At 42.3% G+C, this 21,307-nt stretch overlaps 1 protein-coding gene across 1 annotated transcript; it reads right to left on the reverse strand.

Moving 5' to 3' along the window:
• Positions 1 to 1,773: 1,773 nt before the first annotated feature.
• LOC308360594 (protein unc-93 homolog A-like) lies at positions 1,774 to 20,392 on the reverse strand (the record flags this gene model as incomplete). The annotated part of the gene is made up of 8 exons (XM_080832606.1): positions 1,774 to 2,036; positions 2,195 to 2,326; positions 2,432 to 2,567; positions 12,337 to 12,548; positions 13,706 to 13,831; positions 14,313 to 14,542; positions 19,638 to 19,819; positions 20,303 to 20,392. The coding sequence occupies 8 exons, from the start codon at positions 20,390 to 20,392 to the stop codon at positions 1,774 to 1,776; spliced, it is 1,371 nt and encodes a 456-aa protein (XP_080688732.1).
• Between the last annotated feature and the right edge of the window lie 915 nt (positions 20,393 to 21,307).

The raw sequence follows: 21,307 nt of genomic DNA on the forward strand, positions 1-21,307 counted from the left end.
GTACAGAGCGGCTGGGCTGGCTGAGGTCAGGTCTTAACCTAGGGTGACCAGACGTCCCGGTTTTACCGGGACCCTCCCGATTTTGAGTTGCGTGTCCCGCGTCCGGGCAAAAACCTGTCGGGACGCTAATATGTCCTGGTATACACCAACCACTATGAAATCGTCCCGGTTGTCAGCGATTACATAGCCGATGTGGTCTTATTATAGCCTGATCATTATCTAAACCCATGTAGAAATACTAATAAAGTGTCCAGCGTATGATTTGAACAATGTGTGCGTGTGTCAGTCAATCAAAGTGGTCTGCGTCTGCATAACCTGTGCAACCAGCGTTACACAATGTATTTGTTTCTGCCTAACGTCTCTTCAAGACAGCCAGGATTATAGCCATGGAGTTTAGCTCAAAGTAAACGGTGCAAGGAGTGAAATTGTAAGTACAGGTAGTTACAGAATGTGGCTGTATCTGTTATCTGTAGTTGTTAACGATTGTTACCAGCTCAAATGTAGGTTTACTTGAGGTTAATGAAAGGGAATATTGTAATGTAGTGGGCTATGTTAACACTAAGCTAGCAAGCTAGCTAGCTATTTTGTTAGTGTGAACGAGCAATTCGAAATACAAGAAATAACTACCGACATCTCTCTATTCTTTGCATTAATATATCTCTCTAGTATTTCGAAACAATGATATCAGTCCCTACCAATAGAATGTTGTTTTTTATAATCAGTTATTAATGCTAGTGAATCTTAATTTGACATAATTAAAGTGAATGCATTGGGTGCCTTCCATTTCAGCCCATTATACAATATATTTATCATTGATAATGAAGATTTATTTCAAATGGGCACCCCAAAAAATTGCCGCGCGCTATGCGCGCAAACAGGCCTCTCCCCTAGAATCTTTCATAGGGCCCAAAATTCCTGGCAGCGCCCCTGACAGCTGGACAGCTAGTACTGTCGTGGCCATGTCCCTTTATAGATGGTCACAGGGTCTCAATTTGTTTTAAGACTCACAAAAAAACTCATCACTAAGTTTAGGACTACACAAAATCAGGGAAAAAAATCAGGCAACAATTTGGGGAAAAGACTAAAAATCTTTGGGAAAGTTTCATTCCAGTCTTGCATTTCAAATCTCCAAGAACATTGTGGTACTGTAGAAACCTAGAAGGTCACACTTAACTGTTGTAAATGTGTCCATTTATGTAGTTGTGTAAAATCTCTGACATCATTAGATAAGGACTGGCCATTTAGCTGTACAGAGTGTGGCCAATTTGGCCTTTGCTGTTTCACATCAGAAAAAGTGCATATCTAAGGGTTTATCTTCTTTAGAAATAGTACTATAAAAGCAGTTCTGGTTAGATAAAAAGGTAAAGTGCATACAAACCGTAAAGAGATGTGGCCCATTTACAAATGCAAACAGTATACTTTTGTACAGTCGGAACTTTTTGAAAAATATAGACATGGAAGAATAATAAATTCATGGTGATATATAAATACATTATTGTGCTGTATCATTTGAAGAAAAACAACACCCACAGAAAATACTGAGTAAAATGTCACATCATATGCAAATATGGCAGACATCACGTAAGTGATAATGTATTGTTCGGAGGTCATTATCCAAAAATAAATCCAGACGAGGTAACAGAACCCCGACGCGCAGCGGAGGAGTGCAAGTGGCAGTCATATTCATTGTGCTCTGGTTTCTCTTCTGTATCATTAAAAAGCAGGGGGTTTCATGTTTAAAGCTACAGTTTGGGCTGTTTCAGAATGATCTCCCTATATGTAAGTGTCCTTCTCTTTCTCAGTGGTGGTGTTTAAGGTGAGACTTTCAGAAGACACTGGATTCTTATAGTGATGGTACTCCACCATGGGGTAGGTGATCATGGTGAGAATAAGCATGGCCAGGAGAATGTACAGCTTGTAGGAGAGGCAGATGAAGGTGCTGTATGCAAATGCTATGACGAAGCCCAGGGATTCCCACATGCGGAAGTTGGCAAACGCTGCCTCCTTGTGATCAGCGAACAGAATTCCATAGAGTGCTGCAATTTGAATGATTGGCCGTTATTTCGTCACACAAAGACAGAATGACTCAAAATGATTGTGGCAATAAGTGATCTACGCCTTAAAAAATAAATATCATTGTAGTCATTTCTAGCGTAGCTGCCCATCCACGGACAGAAAGGTCAGAGTTACTTACCGTTCGTTTGGGTTTGCCAGACAGCATCTGCCATACCCCACAAAGCAGGAAACACAAAGAACACAGGAAGCTGGTCTGAATGAGGCCTCCAGAGCAGGAGAGCAATGATGCAGCTGAGATTTGTGACAGCAGCTGTGAGATCAACAGAGCAACTGGTTAAAGGTCCAGCAGTCTGAACATGTCTCCCCAACTAAGTAAACATCTCTTATGCTAATCTGCACTGAAGTGTCGTCTTACCCAAACAAAACAGGGGAATTCTCCCTGTGTATCTTGCGAGCTTCCCGAATGCAAAGGAACACAGTGAATTTGCTGCGCCAAAAGAAATCACACTGTATCCAACAAAATGTATTCCCAATGCACAGGTGACATAGTTCTAGAGGGGAGAAATTAGTAATAGGAAATTAGTTTCTTTTATGTCACCAAAAACTCAAAAAGGGATCAGTTTCTTCATGGCATTACAAATTAATAAATGTAACTTTGTTGAAAATACCAGAGCTACCACAATAAGTGGTGTAGAAATGTATGAAATGAAGATGTATAGAAAACAACAATTTCAGTGTGTGTAACAGGGTTAAATATGCTTCCCTGAATTTCCCTCCCTTCATGGGTTAATTCTCTAGAACGGTCAAGAAGCAGATAATTGGTTCCCGTGTTTGTTTGGAAACATTGTTTTGAAGTAGGCGTGATGACTTCTTTATCTCTGGGTTCTTCTTTACCTCTGTCTCTTTCTCTGGATGTATGTGACAGGGGTAGGTAAACAGTATTGCCAACATTGTGGTGTGCCAATCTGTACTCAATGGTTCCAAAATTAGTATTTTCCCCAGTAAATTAGTATTTTTCCTTAAGTGAAATCTGTACTGCGTTAATGGGTGCAACGGGCAAAATGTTGATATGTACTTGTAAAAGAAACAATATTTTGGCATTCAGCCTACAAACGTAGACTCATAGACTTTAAGCTCACTTTGAGAGGGTCTCTCTTTTCTTAATCACGTGAATTTGGCTGTGTCATAGTGTATTTTGGCAAACTTTTCATATTATGGTGGAAGTATCTCATATTTTATAAGTTTCTGTACACAAAATGCAACCCTTATAAAATAAAATCAAGGTGACTTTCTCAGTCAGGGTCATGCCACTGGACTGGGTCTCAAAACCCATTGACAGCAGACTATTATTCCCCTGGACTTGGGTGCTGGCTGTTTTGTGTTTGATGGCAGACATGTGTGTCTTAACATCATAGAGTCCACTATGGGCAATGCTAAATGTGGACCGGCATATAGTGCAAAAGGCATGACTACACAGGACTTCAACTAATAGAAGTGTATTCCTTGGTATCTGGGAGAAAGTCTGATTCCTAGGAAATGGCTTCTTTTTTTTCAGCCATAATTTTAGATTGTAACGTTGCATGCTATATTCGATCACGTATAAAAAATGAGAAAGTGTTCGTCCACAAAAGATTGAGCTAAATGAAAAGACTCAGTAAGGCAAATTGAGCGAAGTAAGAAAGGAGCTCGATTATACGGAATACCGTCAAGTGGAAAGTACTGCTAGACAACGCCCAGAAGAGCAGTGACAGCAGCGGTGCTCGTGTCAGTTTGTTGCCACGGGGATGACAACAAATGCGATCTGTTCCAACTTCAGTCTTTTCATTTAGCTCACTCTTTTGACAGAAATATAACTTGATTCGACGGAAATTCTGCGTTGACCATTCGTATTTGTGTTTGAAAAATATATCGCTCGAGTCAAGAAAGTTTTATTCTTGATCAGTAGTTTAATATCCTTTGATTGGGGTACCATATTAAGCAGTAGTTGATTAAAAACAATCACAGAAACGTACCCAAATATGTTGGTGGTGGCCATTTGTAAACTAAAAGCGACAAGTTAACTTTATCCATCAACGTCAAAAGTAAATACTCTTCCCGTGTCGCTGCAGCTATAATATCGACCAATCAGCTCAAGCGTCGGCCAAAACAAGAATGGCGCCCTCCGCGTTCGTAAGCAGGAAGCCAAATCATGACACATTTTTGCTTATTTCTGGACTTACGTCAAATATTCTATTCATTAAATAATATTGCAAGTTGACCCTAAATTCGTATGAATGAGTCATTATATTCGTATCGCCGTATTTCCACCACATTTTCGTATTAATACGGATCAATTCGTACGAGTTGGCATCACTGGGTAAATGTCTTTCAAACAGAGGCTAACAAGTTTATTAGCCTACATGTGGCAATATGATTGAGCTAGTTTTGTACATAGTAATTTACGTGGTTTGCCTGATTTATGTTGACAGGAGCTGAGCGACTGGCTAGCTTTTGTCTGAATGCTTTTATTTTCTTCATTTCATTTATCAGGTGGGTCACGTTAGACATTTATGTATATTATGCACGTGTTTTGTGCGCAAGCTCTCTTTCTCTGGATGTATGTGACAGGGGAGCTGAGCGACTGGCTAGCTTTTGTCTGAATGCTTTTATTTTCTTCATTTCATTTATCAGGAAGCTGCAATAAAAGTTTGCATATCAGGTCGGTGGATGTGTCCTTCTTGAAACACAACGCAGAGAGTTAAACAGCGAGGGGAACATTACCTCCGTTACAGTGGTGCCGCGACGACCCGGATTTCTGTTCAGCTGAATGCCGAACACTGGGCTAGCTACGACAGCAACGCCGACCTGGGACCATCGCCGACTTGCGCTGCTATTGACCTTGCTGCATGGTCGAGGCTGGATGCGCGTGCATACATCACCGTGTATCTTTTGAACTGTACTGAGTGCATTGCAAGGGTGATTGCGTCCGTTGTCTCTGTCAGTGAGGCGGTGCAAATGAACAATGAATATGTTTGAATAGAAACACTGTTTAATATCATTTTGGATTTTTTTTTTTATTTCTCTTTCTCGATTTTTTTTTTTTTGTCTTTCTCGAATTTTTTTTTTTTTATAACGTGTATTATTATGGAGCCTACTGGTGGTTACTATTTCAGTGTTGGGAGGGGGAGGGGCTTTCCTACATATAGTCCTTCAGGTAGTCCTGGGTTGGTGGGTGACGACAGTGTTAGGAATAGGATCTCATTTTCTACACCTGTGCACCAGGCATCTACTAGGTCTGATACCCCTACGGTGCTGACCAGTGAACAAGTTAGGGATATCAGTTCTAACATTAGTCAGGCAGTCAGTGCAAATATTTTGCATACCATGCATTCTGGTTCTCCATCTCTATCTACTGGCCATTTACCGGGGGGTGGTTCCTTTATAGATGGCTCACAGTTAAATCTGGTCCTTAAATCACAGATAAAAGAGCCGCCGTTCTTCAGAGGTGATAGCAGTGATAAGTTCTCTCTGTCTGAATGGGAGGGTTTATTGAGAGCATATTTAAGTAGAAGTGGCTACACCGGGCGGGAATGTGTGGATGAGTTGGTGGGCAGACTGGTGGGCAGGGCTAGAGATGTAGTCCGCATTTGGCTGCGCAGCAATAGTCATGTGTTTGACTCTGGTGATGTGGAGACTGTTTTTGGGGTGCTCCGGCAGCACTTTGATTCAGTGGTGCGTTCAGGTATGCCACTGGCGGATTTTTATGCTACTTTGCCGTATGCCAGTGAGCAGCCATTGGACTACTGGATCAGGCTGAACAAGGCAGCTGAGGTGGTTGAGCAGTCTATGGGAAAAGGCGGTGAGGCATTACATCCGCAAACGGTAGAGGTTGCGGCCATGTTTATTAGGCATTGCCCTGACAAAGACCTGTCCCTGATGTTCATGAGTAAGCCACAGACTATGTGGACGGCCTGTGAAGTCCAAGCACAGTTGGATGAGTTTTTGAGGAGCCGTGCGGGAAAGGTGGGCCGTGTATCTCAGCACACCACTTTGACAGCCACATCTGTAAGTGGGGCGGTGGTCAGCAGTTTGCCGACTGGTGAGTCTGCAGTGGGGGTGGGCAAGCCAGCTAGTGAAGCTGTAGAGGATACCAAACTTGACAGGTTACTTGACCTGGTAGAAAAGATGGTTGTGTGTAATGCGCAAGTTGCTGGCCAGCCTAGGCAAAGTGTGACGCGCAACCTCAGATGTGGAGTGTGCCAGAGTTCCGACCACACTACTCAGTCACATTGTAGATTGCATAATTTGTGCTTTCTGTGTTTCAGCCCTGGCCACACACGACTTCAATGTCAGAGTAGGTCTCTAGGTAGGAGTCGGGATGTTATGCCTGTGGCGGTGGACCCGGCACAGATGCGGAAGCCGTTTCAGGGAAACTGGTGAGCCTCCATTCAGGGGAGGGCAGTGGCAGGCAGCTTAGTTTACCCTCCAGTTTGAATGATGACATGGAGTCTGTGTATTCGTATTTGTGTGAAACCTTACCAAAGTCAAGCAGAGTAGTCATGCAGAACACCATGAGAGTGTCACAGAGTGACAGTTTGTTTTATGCATCGGTTTTAGTGCAGGGCAAGGTTGAAGTACAGGGGATGTTGGATACTGGGTCTATGGCGACCACGCTTAGTGCAGACGTTGTGCCACGTCTGAGGGAAGCAGGGGTGTTGCTTGGTGAGTCTCCAACTCCTGTGGATATTGTCCTGGTTGGTTGCGGTGGTAAACAGACTAGTCCTCTTGGTGTGCTTGACATGGTCATTGAGATGTATGGATTCAAGTTTGAAGTTCCTGTGTTGATTATCAAGGGACAGGTGGATCCATTGATTGTTGGCACTAATGTGTTGAAGCCTCTAATCAGGCAATTTAAGTCCAGTGATGCCTTCTGGCGGGTTGTGAGTCAGCCTGATGGAGCAGGTCAGGGTGATAGCAGCCAGTTTTTACGCCTTTTATCAAATTTGGAGAGATGGAGAGGTGAGTCCATTCCAGATAAAGTGGGTACACTGAGGCTGAAGAGTGCAGTCACACTCCAACCTATGACTGAGCATCTGGTGTGGGCCAGGTTGCCTCCGAAAACGCATATCTCTGTTGGCAGCACGGTTGTTGTGGAGCCCAGCACTACGCGCTGCATAAATAGACAGATGCTTGTTGGACGTATTGTCTCTCCTATGTGGGGAGATGGGTGGCTTCCGGTTAAGATTGTTAATCCCACGCCCGACGCAGTTACATTGCGCCGGAATGCAAAGGTAGCAGATGTGTACCCGTGCATTGCTCTGGAGGATTTTGATCATGGCTTGATGTCACAGAATGTAGCTACGGTGAGGTCAGGCAGTTCTCATGGCAGTTTGTCTGTTAACAGTGACTCTGGTGGTGTGGTTGGGAATGTTGACAGTACATTGCAGGGCCTCGGACTAGGGTCTATTCCCATTGACGATTGTCAGGCCTCTCCTTGTGGGAAGGACAAGTTAGTTGATCTGATAAAGGAATACGAGTCTATCTTTTCTCGGCATAAGCTTGACTGTGGTGAGGCGCGCGAGTTTTGCCATAGGATCAGGTTAACAGATGACCGTCCTTTCAGGTTGCCATATCGCAGGTTGTCCCCAGCACATTATCAGAAGTTGAAAGAGACTTTGGATGAAATGGAGGAAAAGGAGATAATTAGAAAATCTAGTAGTGAGTATGCTTCTCCATTAGTGCTGGTGTGGAAAAAGAACGGGGACCTGCGATTATGCACTGACTTTAGGTGGCTTAACACGCGCACGGTTAAGGATGCTCACCCACTTCCTCACCAAGCGGATGTCCTTGCTGCTTTAGGTGGTAATGTGTTCTTTTCCACTATGGATTTAACCTCAGGTTATTACAACATGCCTTTGCATGAGGATGATAAGAAGTATACCGCCTTTTCATCTCCATTAGGATTGCATGAATATAACAGGCTCCCGCAGGGTTTATGTAATAGCCCCGCCTCTTTCATGCGAATGATGCTCTCCATATTTGGGGATCAAAATTTCGTAAGCCTTCTCTGTTATTTGGATGACCTGTTATGTTTTGGGAGATCTGAAGAAGAGAGTTTGCAGCGATTGCGAATGATTTTTGAGAGGTTGAGGGAACACAACCTAAAGTTGTCGCCTGCAAAGTGTAAATTTCTAAGGAAATCTGTGAAATTTCTTGGTCATATAGTTTCTCAGGAGGGGGTTGCAAGTGATCCAGACAAGGTTGAGGCTATTGTGAATGTCTCGCAGTCAGATTTGATGGAGGCTGATGGTGCCACACCCTCAGCTAGTAAGATCCGCTCCTTCCTTGGTATGGTGGTTTACTATCAGCATTTCATTGAGAACTGTTCTGTGCTTGCTAGGCCACTGTTTGTACTTACAGGTGGGTCAAAAAGGCCACGTAGGAATAAGGGGGTGAGTAGGCCAGTGCAAAGGAGAAAGCTCTGCCCTCAAGACTGGTCCCCTGAGTGTTCAGAGGCTTTTCAGGCCCTTAAGTCTGCACTGGTGAATAGTGTGCCTCTAGCTCATCCAGATTTCACTAAGCCTTTTCTGCTGTCTGTTGATGCGTCCACTAGTGGTCTTGGAGCTGTACTGTCCCAGGTGCAACCTAATCTAGACAAAGCTCGGCCCATTGCCTTTGCAAGCAAGTCATTGAATCATGCCCAGTCTAAATATCCTGCTCATCGGCTCGAGTTCTTCGCCATGAGGTGGGCTATTTGTGATAAATTTAGTCACTGGCTGCGGGGTCACAAGTTCACAGTGTGGACTGATAATAACCCACTTAAGTATATTTTGACAAAGCCGAAACTGGATGCATGCGAGCAGCGTTGGGTGGCTAAGCTAGCACCGTATGATTTTGATATTTTGTATATTCCAGGTCCCAAGAATGTGGTGGCAGATGCTCTTAGCAGGGAGCCTTTTGTGAGGCCTAGAGTTATGCACCGCTTGACCAGAACGCCATATGCTGATCTGCTCCAAGAGGCAGAGAACTTGCAAGTTGATGCAGTCCAGGACATGTTTCGCTTGTCCACTGAGCTTTCTGAAGCGAGGGAACGGCGGGTGGTTTCTGGGCCCGACGATGTGTGTGTCGGGGCTGCACATGCTGTAAGGTTTGAGGTGGGTGGAAGAGTCTCGCGTGAAGAAGTGTCTGCTGTATTACAGTCTTCTCACCATTGGGGGGACGGTGCTAGGCTTAGGGCCGTCTCTCATGCTCAGCAGTTGAAGGCTATGTCCATGTCTGGCCAAAATCCTTTGCCAGTGCTCAGCCATGACGAACTATATGACAAGCAGTGTCAAGATGCTACCATTTCCAGGGTCAGGTTCTTTGTTGACAGGGGACGTCGTCCGTCCAGGCGGGAGCGGGTACACGAGTCCCAGGAGACCCTTAAAACCCTGAGGCAATGGAGTAAACTCACCACAAGGTTGGGTGTGCTGTATAGGGTGTCTAAGAACCCGGTGTCCAAAAAGAATGCTTTCCAGTATGTGGTACCTGAGGCACTAAGGCTCATGGTTCTAGAAGGCGTACATGATGAGGCTGGTCATCAGGGTCAGCAGCGTACTCTATGGTTGGCCAGACAGAGGTTTTATTGGGACACACTTGAGAAAGATGTCCGGGCTTACGTCCAGAGGTGCAAGAGATGTGTAGTGAGCAAGGCTCCGGAACCTGAGGCTAGGGCTCCTCTCGTTTCCATTACTTCCTCAGCACCTCTTGAGTTAGTATGCATAGATTTTTGGTCTGCAGAAGACTCCAATAATAAGTCTGTTGATGTTTTAGTAGTGACTGACCACTTCACTAAGCTGGCATGTGCCTTCCCATGCCCTAGTCAGTCGGCGAAATCTGTGGCTCGGGTCCTATGGAACAAGTACTTCTGTGTCTATGGGTTTCCAGCTTGTATTCATTCTGACCAGGGGGCTAATTTTGAGAGCTCTTTAATTGCGGAGATGCTCCAACTGGCTGGGGTGGAAAAGTCCCACACCACCCCTTATCAACCCATGGGGAATGGTCAGGTAGAGAGAATGAACCGCACTCTAGGGAATATGATCAGGGCTCTACCACCTAGGTCAAAGGCTAAGTGGCCTCAAATGTTGAATGGCCTCGCTTTTGCCTATAACTGCACAGTTCATGAGACCACAGGGTACCCCCCTTTCTATTTGATGTATGGTCGCACTCCTAGGTTGCCTGTAGACCTGATGTTCGAAAGTGTTTTGCTGGACGGGGAGACAGTTGACATCGACACGTATGTGGCATCCTTAGGGAGGGATTTGCGGGAGGCTATGACTCTGGCGCAGACCAACGCAGAGAAACAACAGCTTCGTCAGACGGAGCTGTATAATAGAAAGGCTAAGGGACACTTGGTTAATGTGGGTGACAGAGTTTTACTGGCTAACAAGGGTGAACGGGGCAAGAAGAAACTGGCAGATAGGTGGGAGGGGACTATTTACACTGTTGTCACTGTGAATAGTAGGACACACACATACCACATCAGGAGCCCATCAGGTACTGTGAAAACCGTACATAGGAACCTCATCATGCCAGTTAACTTCCTGCCACTGACCGATGTGGATGATGAGGAGAATCTCTCATTTTCTGGGGGTAGTCTTAGTGAGGCTTTTGTCTCAGGGTCCAGTGGGGACAATGCATCTGTCGACCGCACAGCTTCGTGGGTGGCTGGGATTCTTGGTGCTTCCACTTCTCACAGTAGCGACACAGGGGATTCACAGGGGATTCAAGTGGCTCCGGATACAGTTCATTTGGACTCAGTAAGCACTGTGCTGTCTTTGGACAACAGCAATCCTGCCTGTGCTGTGCCAGGGGATAGTGCTGAGGTGTCTTTGTCCGTGGAACCCCCCTCAACAATTAAGTCTACTGCCCACACACGTGCTTCACCTGGTCATTATGGGGGTGGGTTATACACCAGGCAGGGTAGACTTGTTAGGCCTGTGAAGAGGCTTATACAGACTATGGCTCTTCAGTGGGTGCGGAATCTCCTTAGAGGAGCTGTGTAGATCGGATGTACAGGTTTATTGATGTATATTTGATAAGTTTTCTTTTGGAAAAAAAAAAAAAAGAAAATGTATTTCCCCCTTGTGGGGAGAAATGTTTATATTCTGCCTTTTTATATTAGGCTATGGTTGTAGGTAGGTGTACCCCTCAATAGCAAGGTGTATATGGCACCTTTTCTTATGATGAGTTAGGGCCTAGTTAACCCCTCTAGCTGGCTCCTTTCCTCTTCTAGTCCGTTAACGGACAGCACTCTGATGCTGGTGGACCTCCGGTCCTTATTATGGGTTACACTTTCCCTGCATTTATTATTTTTTTATATAGTTTTTATTTTATTGATGTCAATTCAGTGAAGTCAGTGGGGGTGAGTGTAACAGGGTTAAATATGCTTCCCTGAATTTCCCTCCCTTCATGGGTTAATTCTCTAGAACGGTCAAGAAGCAGATAATTGGTTCCCGTGTTTGTTTGGAAACATTGTTTTGAAGTAGGCGTGATGACTTCTTTATCTCTGGGTTCTTCTTTACCTCTGTCTCTTTCTCTGGATGTATGTGACAGGGGTAGGTAAATGTCTTTCAAACAGAGGCTAACAAGTTTATTAGCCTACATGTGGCAATATGATTGAGCTAGTTTTGTACATAGTAATTTACGTGGTTTGCCTGATTTATGTTGACAGGAGCTGAGCGACTGGCTAGCTTTTGTCTGAATGCTTTTATTTTCTTCATTTCATTTATCAGGTGGGTCACGTTAGACATTTATGTATATTATGCACGTGTTTTGTGCGCAAGCTCCCTTTCTCTGGATGTATGTGACAGGGGAGCTGAGCGACTGGCTAGCTTTTGTCTGAATGCTTTTATTTTCTTCATTTCATTTATCAGGAAGCTGCAATAAAAGTTTGCATATCAGGTCGGTGGATGTGTCCTTCTTGAAACACAACGCAGAGAGTTAAACAGCGAGGGGAACATTACCTCCGTTACATGTGCACAACTTACAACACAATAAAGGTATCCAGTTTATCTGTGTGCCCCCAAAGCCATGACCTAGTGCTAAGCACCTTAGTCTACATCTATAGAAACAGTCTCCCTGAGGCTGACACAATACTCAAACATCAGATAATAAGCTGAATACAATAAAAATAAATTAAGTTTGAATGTGCAAGCTGTTTGGCAGATATTGATCTATAGGCCTGTAGCTATCAGGCTATCGTTCATGAGTGAGCTTCTGGTAAAAGACCTGAGGTGTCTAGTGAAGAAATTGTTGAAGTTTAGCATTAATATACATGAATAAATGTAACTGACTCTTTACCTTGGTGTATTCACCAAACAGGAAGCTTTGCTCAAAGCCACTGTACATAGTCAAGGGGATGAGCATGAGCAGCCTCTTGTCTTTCAGAAGCTTGAAGGTGGCCAAGAAGGTATCACAAAATGGCGTCCTGTTGCTCCTGAACTCCCTAGCCATGTCTCTGTCGATGTTATCCAGGAACACAGCCACCACAATCACGGCCAACACCCCTACACCTGTTATGAAACAAACATTTGTCCCAGTCTCATATCATAACTTTAATATTTCTTTCAACTTATGATTCAGAATCTATTCTTATGTTTTACTACAGGGTGGGGTCTCTGCTTATTCTAACAACCTTTATTGCATATCACTGGGCACATTACACGGAAACTTGAGAGCAACTGACTGGCAGTTGGGGAGTGGGAGGGCATCATGTTGAAGATAACTAACAAGTTTATGGCTGTTGTGACATCTGCAAACTTCATAGATTCTTTATGAATCTGATGATTCTTCATATAGCTTTATTCATATATGGAATCGTTGTTGGTTAAAACGTTGGGTAAAGCTTGAAAGGTGTGCATATATCCACAGCTAAAAGGTTTCCAATACTATTGTAGCGATCTCAGTCACTTCACAGAGAGGGTTTACAGAATGATTACTTTATTGCTTAGCATCAAGGCCCTTATAACACCGGGTACTCTCACGTAAATAACTGTGACTTCTTACTACAGAACCGCGAGCACGAAGCGGCTCAACAATAAGAAACAGGTTATCCTATCCAGCTGTCTGTCTGACCACTACTCTGCCAGCCCCCTGCAGCGCATAGCAGCCCGCACATAAGCTGCCGCGGCTGACAGAGAGCAATGACACAGTGAAAGTGAAAAGTGACTCTATGGCACTTGGTGTAGACACACACACTCTCTGCATTTGACCCATCCAGGGAAGTGACACACACACACAGTGAAGTGAAGTTACACTAACCCGGAGCAGTGAGCTGCCTTTGGCGGCAACCGGGGAGCAGTGATCAGGGTTAGGTGCCTTGCTCAAGGGCACTTCAGCCGTGGATGTGGGCATGGGAGAGCAGTGGTCTACCACTTCCCCCCGCCAACATTTTTCCTACTGGTCGGGGATCAAACCTGCCACCCTTCGGTATCCAGCCTGAAACCTTGACCAGTAGGCCACGGCTGCCACTGACACAGGCACACAGGCGCACAGACATCACAATGAACATAAACATGAACATATCAACACATACAGGTCGCTACACTATTTTACAAAAAAGCAGTAATAAGAAAATTACAGGTTAAATATTTTTCAGGATTGTCTGCTGGGGCCAACTTAAGAAATGTTTCCATTCGTTTTCATTTTGAACACAATGCCCAGTTTTTACCAATGTAGCAGCCGAGCAGTGTGTTGACAAGGTGTTGTGCTGGTCGTGTTGAATTTCCTGACTGGATAAACTCTTCGCTACACAGTGCTGCACCGCAGTACTGGAATTGGTCCTCTGGAATGTCAGCTGCAAACAAACCGACATCTCATAGTACATAACAACAGCAAAACTATCATGCATTATATCCTGTTCCATATTAATGTTTATGCAAGTATTAAACTCGGTTATTAAAGCAGCACCATAGAGGAATTGCTTATCGCTAATGAGATGCTAGCGGCTAAACCTAGCCAAACCTGTTGAAATGTGCTTACTTTGCCACTATGACAAACTAGTGAGTCAACCACTTTCAGTCAAACATCAAGCAAGTGCAACACAAGACAAAGCAAGATGGCAAATAAGTTACTCACTAGTCCGGCAGAAAGTACTATTCAGGCGGCTTCCAGAAACGTTCAAAGCCATTGTAGCGCCCCAATTTTTTTAAAGCTTATATTTTAAGGAAAAATTGCTAATCCTAACCCTTACCCTTAAGTAAAATTGCTACATTCTGTTACTTTAACATATGTAACAATTTACGGCTGATTTGTTTGTATGAGTCTCCTGTACCTACGTATTTCTGCATCTTGCCCGAAGATGAGGGATGACATGAGGTTTCCCCACACTACAGATGACTGAAATATGAAGAAGAAGACTCCAAAGTACATGTTGATGGTGTCCTCATTTTTCTTGTTGTCTTTCTCAGCCTGTCGGTTTCCACTGATGGTCAAGTATGTGCATTTGGCCGACCACAAAGAAGAGCCTCCCAGACCGAGGATGGCCGAGGTGGGAATGAGAGTGGCCCTGCATTAGCCAACAGTTAGCATTAGCTTGTGCATACATAAGTGTGTGAGAGTGTGCATGTGTGTGTGTTGAACATTTGTAAACAAATGGAAAACTGCACTTGACTGCACTTGTTCTCTAAATATGTCTATACAGTGACTGGTTAACTGTTAGCTAGTTTGATTGCTAGTTTTAGACAAAAGCTAGGGTGAACAAATTTGAGTTTGTGAAAAAGAGGACACTTCAGCGTTTAAGGGCGGGGGGGGGGGGGTTGGATGGAGGGGTAGTGTATAGCACAGTGGCGTAAGGTAGTTATGGCGGGCCCAAGTGCATCCTATTATGAATGGCTCTAGTGCATGCTGGTTACTAGTTAGGAGGCGTCATAAGAAAATTACAGGTTAAATAGTTTTCAGGATTGTCTGCTGGGGCCAACTAAAGAAACGTTTCCATTCGTTTTTATTTTAAACACAATGCCCAGTTTTTACCAATGTAGCAGCCGAGCAGTGTGCTGACAAGGTGTTTTGCAGGTCGCGTTGAATTTCCTGACTGGATAAACTCTTCGCTACACAGTGCTGTTCCTGCAGTCCCAGGCGCCCCAGTTCCTGCAGTCCCAGATACACCAGTTCCTTCAGTCCCAGATACACCAGTTCCTACAGTCCCAGATACACCAGTTCCTTCAGTCCTAGATACACCAGTTCCTTCAGTCCCAGATACACCAGTTCCTTCAGTCCCAGATACACCGGTTCCTACAGTCCCAGATACACCAGTTCCTTCAGTCCTAGATACACCAGTTCCTTCAGTCCCAGATACACCAGTTCCTACAGTCCCAGATACACCAGTTCCTACAGTCCCAGATACACCAGTTCCTTCAGTCCCAGATACACCAGTTCCTTCAGTCCTAGATACACCAGTTCCTTCAGTCCTAGATACACCAGTTCCTTCAGTCCTAGATACACCAGTTCCTTCAGTCCCAGTTCCTGCAATCCCGGTGTAACAGGCCATAGTATACCCCCGGCCCGGACTATACCCGGGGTTAAAGGGGCCTAGGCTAGATTATACCCCGGGTATAATATGGCCTAGGCCAATGTATACCCCGGGGTTTAAATTGGCCTAGGCCAATTCATACCCCCTTGGGCCAGATTATACCCCCATGATATCAGTAGTGTTGAGTGATATACGGGCCATTCTACCGAATTGGTGCAAAGACAGGTCAGAAATATTTTGATTTTTTGTATGTTTTATTCCCAAAACTTTGTCCGTATGTATAATGTACCATATCTAAAGTACACTTATCTAGTAAAAGAACAGTCAATTTTTATATTGTATTTTCAGAATGTGTTGGAATGTTTTTCCTCTTCCAAAAATTGTCACTACCGAAACATCACATTTACTATAGTAAAAAAAGTATTATTATTGACCTGTTCAGATTGTGTTTCCTTCCCTTCTCTGAAGAGTATTTTTACAAATATTTCTTGAAGGTTTTCAAAATGAAATCCATAAAAATGAATTTTTTACCAAATGTTCAAGTTCAATTTATACAATTCATCAAAATCTAAGTGCAATATTTCTTTGTAAAATGCAAAATACTGATCATATTGATTCCAGAGTTGTTGATTGATGAAATTGAACATACATTAATCCAATCAGTATCATAACATTTTAGTTGATTACTCAATATACTTAATTTTTTACAAAACATCCTGTGTTTCGGTAGTGCTGCACTGTTTCGGTAGTGACATCCAGTGTTTCGGTAGTGACTGCACTGTTGGATGGATGTTCATTTCTCTCCCAAAATCTTCCAAAAGGTGCTCTGGGCCGCCCTTTAGTCCACACAACACATTTATTTAAAAATTATGGGATTGAACTACATACCATTTCATTTTGTCACTACTGAAATCATCAGGTCACTACCATGTGTTTCGGTAGTGACTGTTTCGGTAGTGACAATTCTAGCTAACTTTAAGCATAAATAAAGAATTCTAACAAGCACACGGCATGCAAACACATCTTTGAAGAGGTGAACACACATACAAACATAAGATTTTCCATGAAACCCCAAAAGGTTTACTTAATTGAAGAAAACATGCGTTTCGGTAGTGACAATTCTTAAGGTTACACGTTGATTTTCAGACTTTGGAACACATTTATATAAAAACTATGGAATTTAGCTACTTACCATTCAACCATGAGGGTCAGAGATGCAGTGTCACTGCATGGTCAAAAATGCAGAGTCGTGGCTAAAACACATGCTCAGCCAATGGACTAAAACTCTTGTGTTTCGGTAGTGACATGAAAACTAGGGACATGATTTTTTGAGTATAGAAAATTGATTTAAAAATTAAACCCACAATAAATCTAAATATTCCAAGTTTTGTTTCAACCCAATCATAAAGATCTTTGGAATTAAATCATTGAAAAAAATCTAAAAAAATTGAAAAGTGTTATTTAAAGGCATTGAAATTTAGATGTCAGGGTTGGGGACAGCTACTTCCCAATAGAAAGTACCCTATAAATGATGATTTTGTATATATTTAGCTTATCACTATCTCATGTAATGCATTGGGTTTATATAGACCATAACATTTTCTAATTAAATATCTATGCCTAAATACCTAATTGTTTTGTAAATAGTTTTTATTGTTGAGGGACTGCATATTACACGAATTCGGTAGAATGGCCCATACACAAGAATTACTTCATTTTTCAACATTTTATTGGGGGTCAACTTTGTCAGGTAAGTTAAGTGAGAAAGCTCATTGACTTAAATCTTAAAACTGTAAAACATAGACTTTGATTACTTAAAAACTGAAAAAATATTAGACTTCCACAAAGATCAAAGATTACTACATCCTGAAACTTCAACTTCTAAGACTAGCAAGTCCTCGCTACAATATAAATGTTCAAAGTTAAATGCTGAAAACAACATCTTAACATTCACAAAGATCAAAGTTTACTTCAACACCTCACATAACGACATCACATAACATAATCATTGACAAGTACTAGCTTATTTGGCATAACATAAATTACAGGGTTGTGCGCTTTCAGGTGCCTCTCGAGGTTTTTTGTGTTCTCCAAACCTATTTTTGAAGCCACACCGTTTATCTCCCGTTATTGCAGTGCATTGTGTTTTATTTTCTGTCACGTTATAATAAAAGAGTGTCCAGATATCTATTCTTTTTCTTCCAATACCAGAAAATTAAGAGATCACTTTTTATCAGTTATCACAATTATCAGTTTCTCTGGTTTGACTATTAATTGGTATGTGTTAAAGTAAAATGAAAATTTAAGTTTTATTCTATTAACTACTGAAAACATTTCTACCAAATTTAAAATACAGATATTGTCATTTAGAGCATTTGTTTGCCAACAAAAATGACAATTGGTCAAAATAGCAAAAAATATGCAGTGTTTTCAGATCTCTAATAATGTAAAGAAAACAAGCTCATATTCATTTTGAACAACACAATACTAATGCTTTAACTAAGGAAGAGTTTAGAAATCAATATTTGGTGGAATAACCTTGATTTACAATCACAACTTTCATGTGTTTTGGCATGCTCTCCACCAATCTTTCACATTGCCGTTGGGTTACTTTACGCTACTTCGGGCGCAAAATTTCAAGCAGCACGGCTTTGTTTGATGGCTTGTGACCATCCATCTTCATCTTGATCACAATCCAGTGGTTTTGAACAGGATTCAGGTCTGGGAATTGGGCTGGCCATGACAGGGTCCTGATCTGGTGGTCTTTTATCCACACCTTCACTGGCCTGTGTGGCATTGAGCATTGTTCTGCTGTAAAAACCACTCCTCAAAGTTGGGGAACATTGCCAGAGCAAAAGGAAGCAAGTTTTTCTTCCAGGACAACGTTTGTTATTTGACCAATTGTAATTTTTCTGCAAAAAGTATATTTTTATTGGAAATTTGGTAGAAATGTTGTCAGTAGTTAATAAAATAAAACACAATTTTAATTTTACTCAAACACATATCAATAAATGGTAAAACCAGAAAAACTGATAATTTTGAAGTGGTATTTTAATTTTCTGGTACTGGAAGAAAAAGAATATCTGGACACTCTTATTATAACTTGACAGAAAATAAAACACAATGCACTGGAATAACGGGAAATAAACGGTGTGACACAAAAAAATCTAGTACTTGTCAATGATTATGTGATATTGTTATGGGAGGTGTTGAAGTAATCTTTGATCTTTGTGGATGTTTAGATGTTGTTTTCAGCATTTAACTTTGAACATTTAGAAGTTGAAGTTTCAGGACGTAGTAATCTTTGATCTTTGTGGAAGTCTAATATTTTTTCAGTTTTTAAGTAATAAAAGTCTATGTTTTACAGTTTTAAGATTTAAGTCGATGAGCTCTCTCACTTAACTTACCTGACAAAGCTGACCCCCAATAAAATGTTGAAAAATTAAGTAATTCTTGTGTATATCACTCAACACTACTGATATCATGGGGGTATAATCTGGCCCGAGGGGGTATGAATTGGCCTAGGCCAATTTAAACCCCGGGGTATACATTGGCCTAGGCCATATTATACCCGGGGTATAATCTAGCCTAGGCCCCTTTAACCCCGGGTATAGTCCGGGCCGGGGGTATACTAAGGCCTGTTACACCGGTCCCAGGTATCTCAGGTGTCTCCGATGGCGACGATGCCAACGTTAAGGACGTAGCTGAGGGCAACACCAAGGGCGTCGCTGACTCCCCCAGCAACTGGTGCTGCATGTCCGGCCTCATCCCCTGACGACGTCTTCCCAAGCCGGGTTGAGGAGATGCGTTGCGGTTTGGTTAATTAGTATTCCCTGTGTTTCTGTGTGCCCCGTTCGTGACTGTGTTTGTATTAAACTCCCTGAAAACTCCCGGCTGATCCATTACGTTCCGTGACAGTTACATTTTAATTTGCCTTTTACAAACTAGAAGTTTTACTTTCAAAATGGATGTATTTTCTAGTGTTGTTTGACTAAATTACTCACATTAGTGTGTCATCCTCATAGTATTAACCTTCAATGATGGCCATAAACATGCAGTATGTTAGATTACATACATTAACTATGGCACGGCACATTTATATGATTTGGAGAATTAAAGATGTCTCATTTACCAGCCAGGGTAGAGGTTCCCAAACGAGTATGTGATATAGCAACACATTGAGGCCACAATTGTCCATTTGCAGCCCAGGTTTTTGATGAGGATGTGAGGCAGGAACATGGAGGATACATTGATGGAGGCATATATCACACTCAGAGAGATTACGCCCATGCCCTCCTCAGCATTCAGGCTGCTCTGGTTTGGGACACACAAAACAACAGTAAGTACAAAGACAAAAATAAGACAACACATCATTTTTACATGTCTGAATTTCTATGAATGAAAACTATGAATCACAACCTGTTAAATGATCTTGACACACAGATTCAAATTAAATCCTTTCAGTTTTACCATCAGCTGCGTAAGATGAACATTGTTAAATAAAACTAGTTATTTCTGGAACTTGCATTCTTGTTTGTACATGACAATAAGATAACTTCTTAACTTCTCTTAACACAAATTTGACATTTGAAAGTGCACCATATTTGTAAATATCCTAAATGTACATCATGAACTCAAATATGAATCTCTGCCAAATCATTTAAGCTTTTAACAGAAAATGCACAACTTAGTCCACATCATTTAATATACAGTAATGATAACACGTCAATATTTGTGCATTCTACTTTGTTGAATAAACACACCTACACACGTATGTACCAGACATGTTCTTATTACCTGTAAACTCTGCAGTCCTTCATATGCTATGAAGAGGGATACAAATCCAAAGGATACGACAAGGACATTTTTTAAATTCCGCCCAATCATTGTTTAGTTTTTTCAGGCTCAAACTGAGAAGATTTCCCTGACTACTGTAAAGACAGAGCCAGCACTGCTCATCAGAGAGTGAGTTTATTCAAGATACAACAGCTTGCGTAAGGCCAAAGCTCAACTCAAGAAAGTCATACATTCTATTAGCCAGCCCATCCCATCAATCATTACATAGACCGTCAACTCCTGTGGTAGTTGTTCTGCTCAGTATGTCTTGAAATGTGTTTCTGAGATTGTGGGTGCAATGGGGCCACTGGATTTTCCTCAGGATTCATGAGAACAATTATCTGTCCCCCAGTTTTTTAAACACAACCATGATTTTCTTTTTAACTCTTCTTCTTTTGTCATTAGGTTTCCTCCGGTAGGAGGTAACCTATTGTATCTGTTAGTATTATTCTGTTAGTACCATGGGAGTCAATGGCAGCCCCTAGAACCATATGGTAACTTTTTGTGAAATTTGGCACGTGTACGCATTAAGGACAGTCCCTTCTTCATTCACACCAAGTTTCATGGCTCTCATTAGACCACTCTAGCGCCACCAACAGGTCAAAGTTGGACTTTTGTAACACACGCTACTTTTGAACCGTGTGACACTACAACATGTTGCCATGTGCAAAGGCAACTTCATATCTTCAAAAATGATTGATATAAATCAAATTTGACACGCGCAAGCACACACACACAACATTTAAGGAAATTTAGGGATGACCACACCCCTTCTCACTCTTAGCTTGAAGCCATGGCCCTTGAGGATCTTCAAAGTAATGCATTTGAAATGTAATATCCCATTGGCAAGTCTGCAGCATGGATTTTTCTATACAGTGACAAATTGTCACAAAAATACTGTACAAAAGACTACGTTGATTATGGCGTTGCCTAGCAACGCGTCAGTTTTGACAGTTATGAATACGT

This window comes from Sprattus sprattus (assembly GCF_963457725.1).
Source record: "Sprattus sprattus genome assembly, chromosome: 2".
In the NCBI taxonomy this organism is placed as follows: domain Eukaryota; kingdom Metazoa; phylum Chordata; class Actinopteri; order Clupeiformes; family Clupeidae; genus Sprattus; species Sprattus sprattus.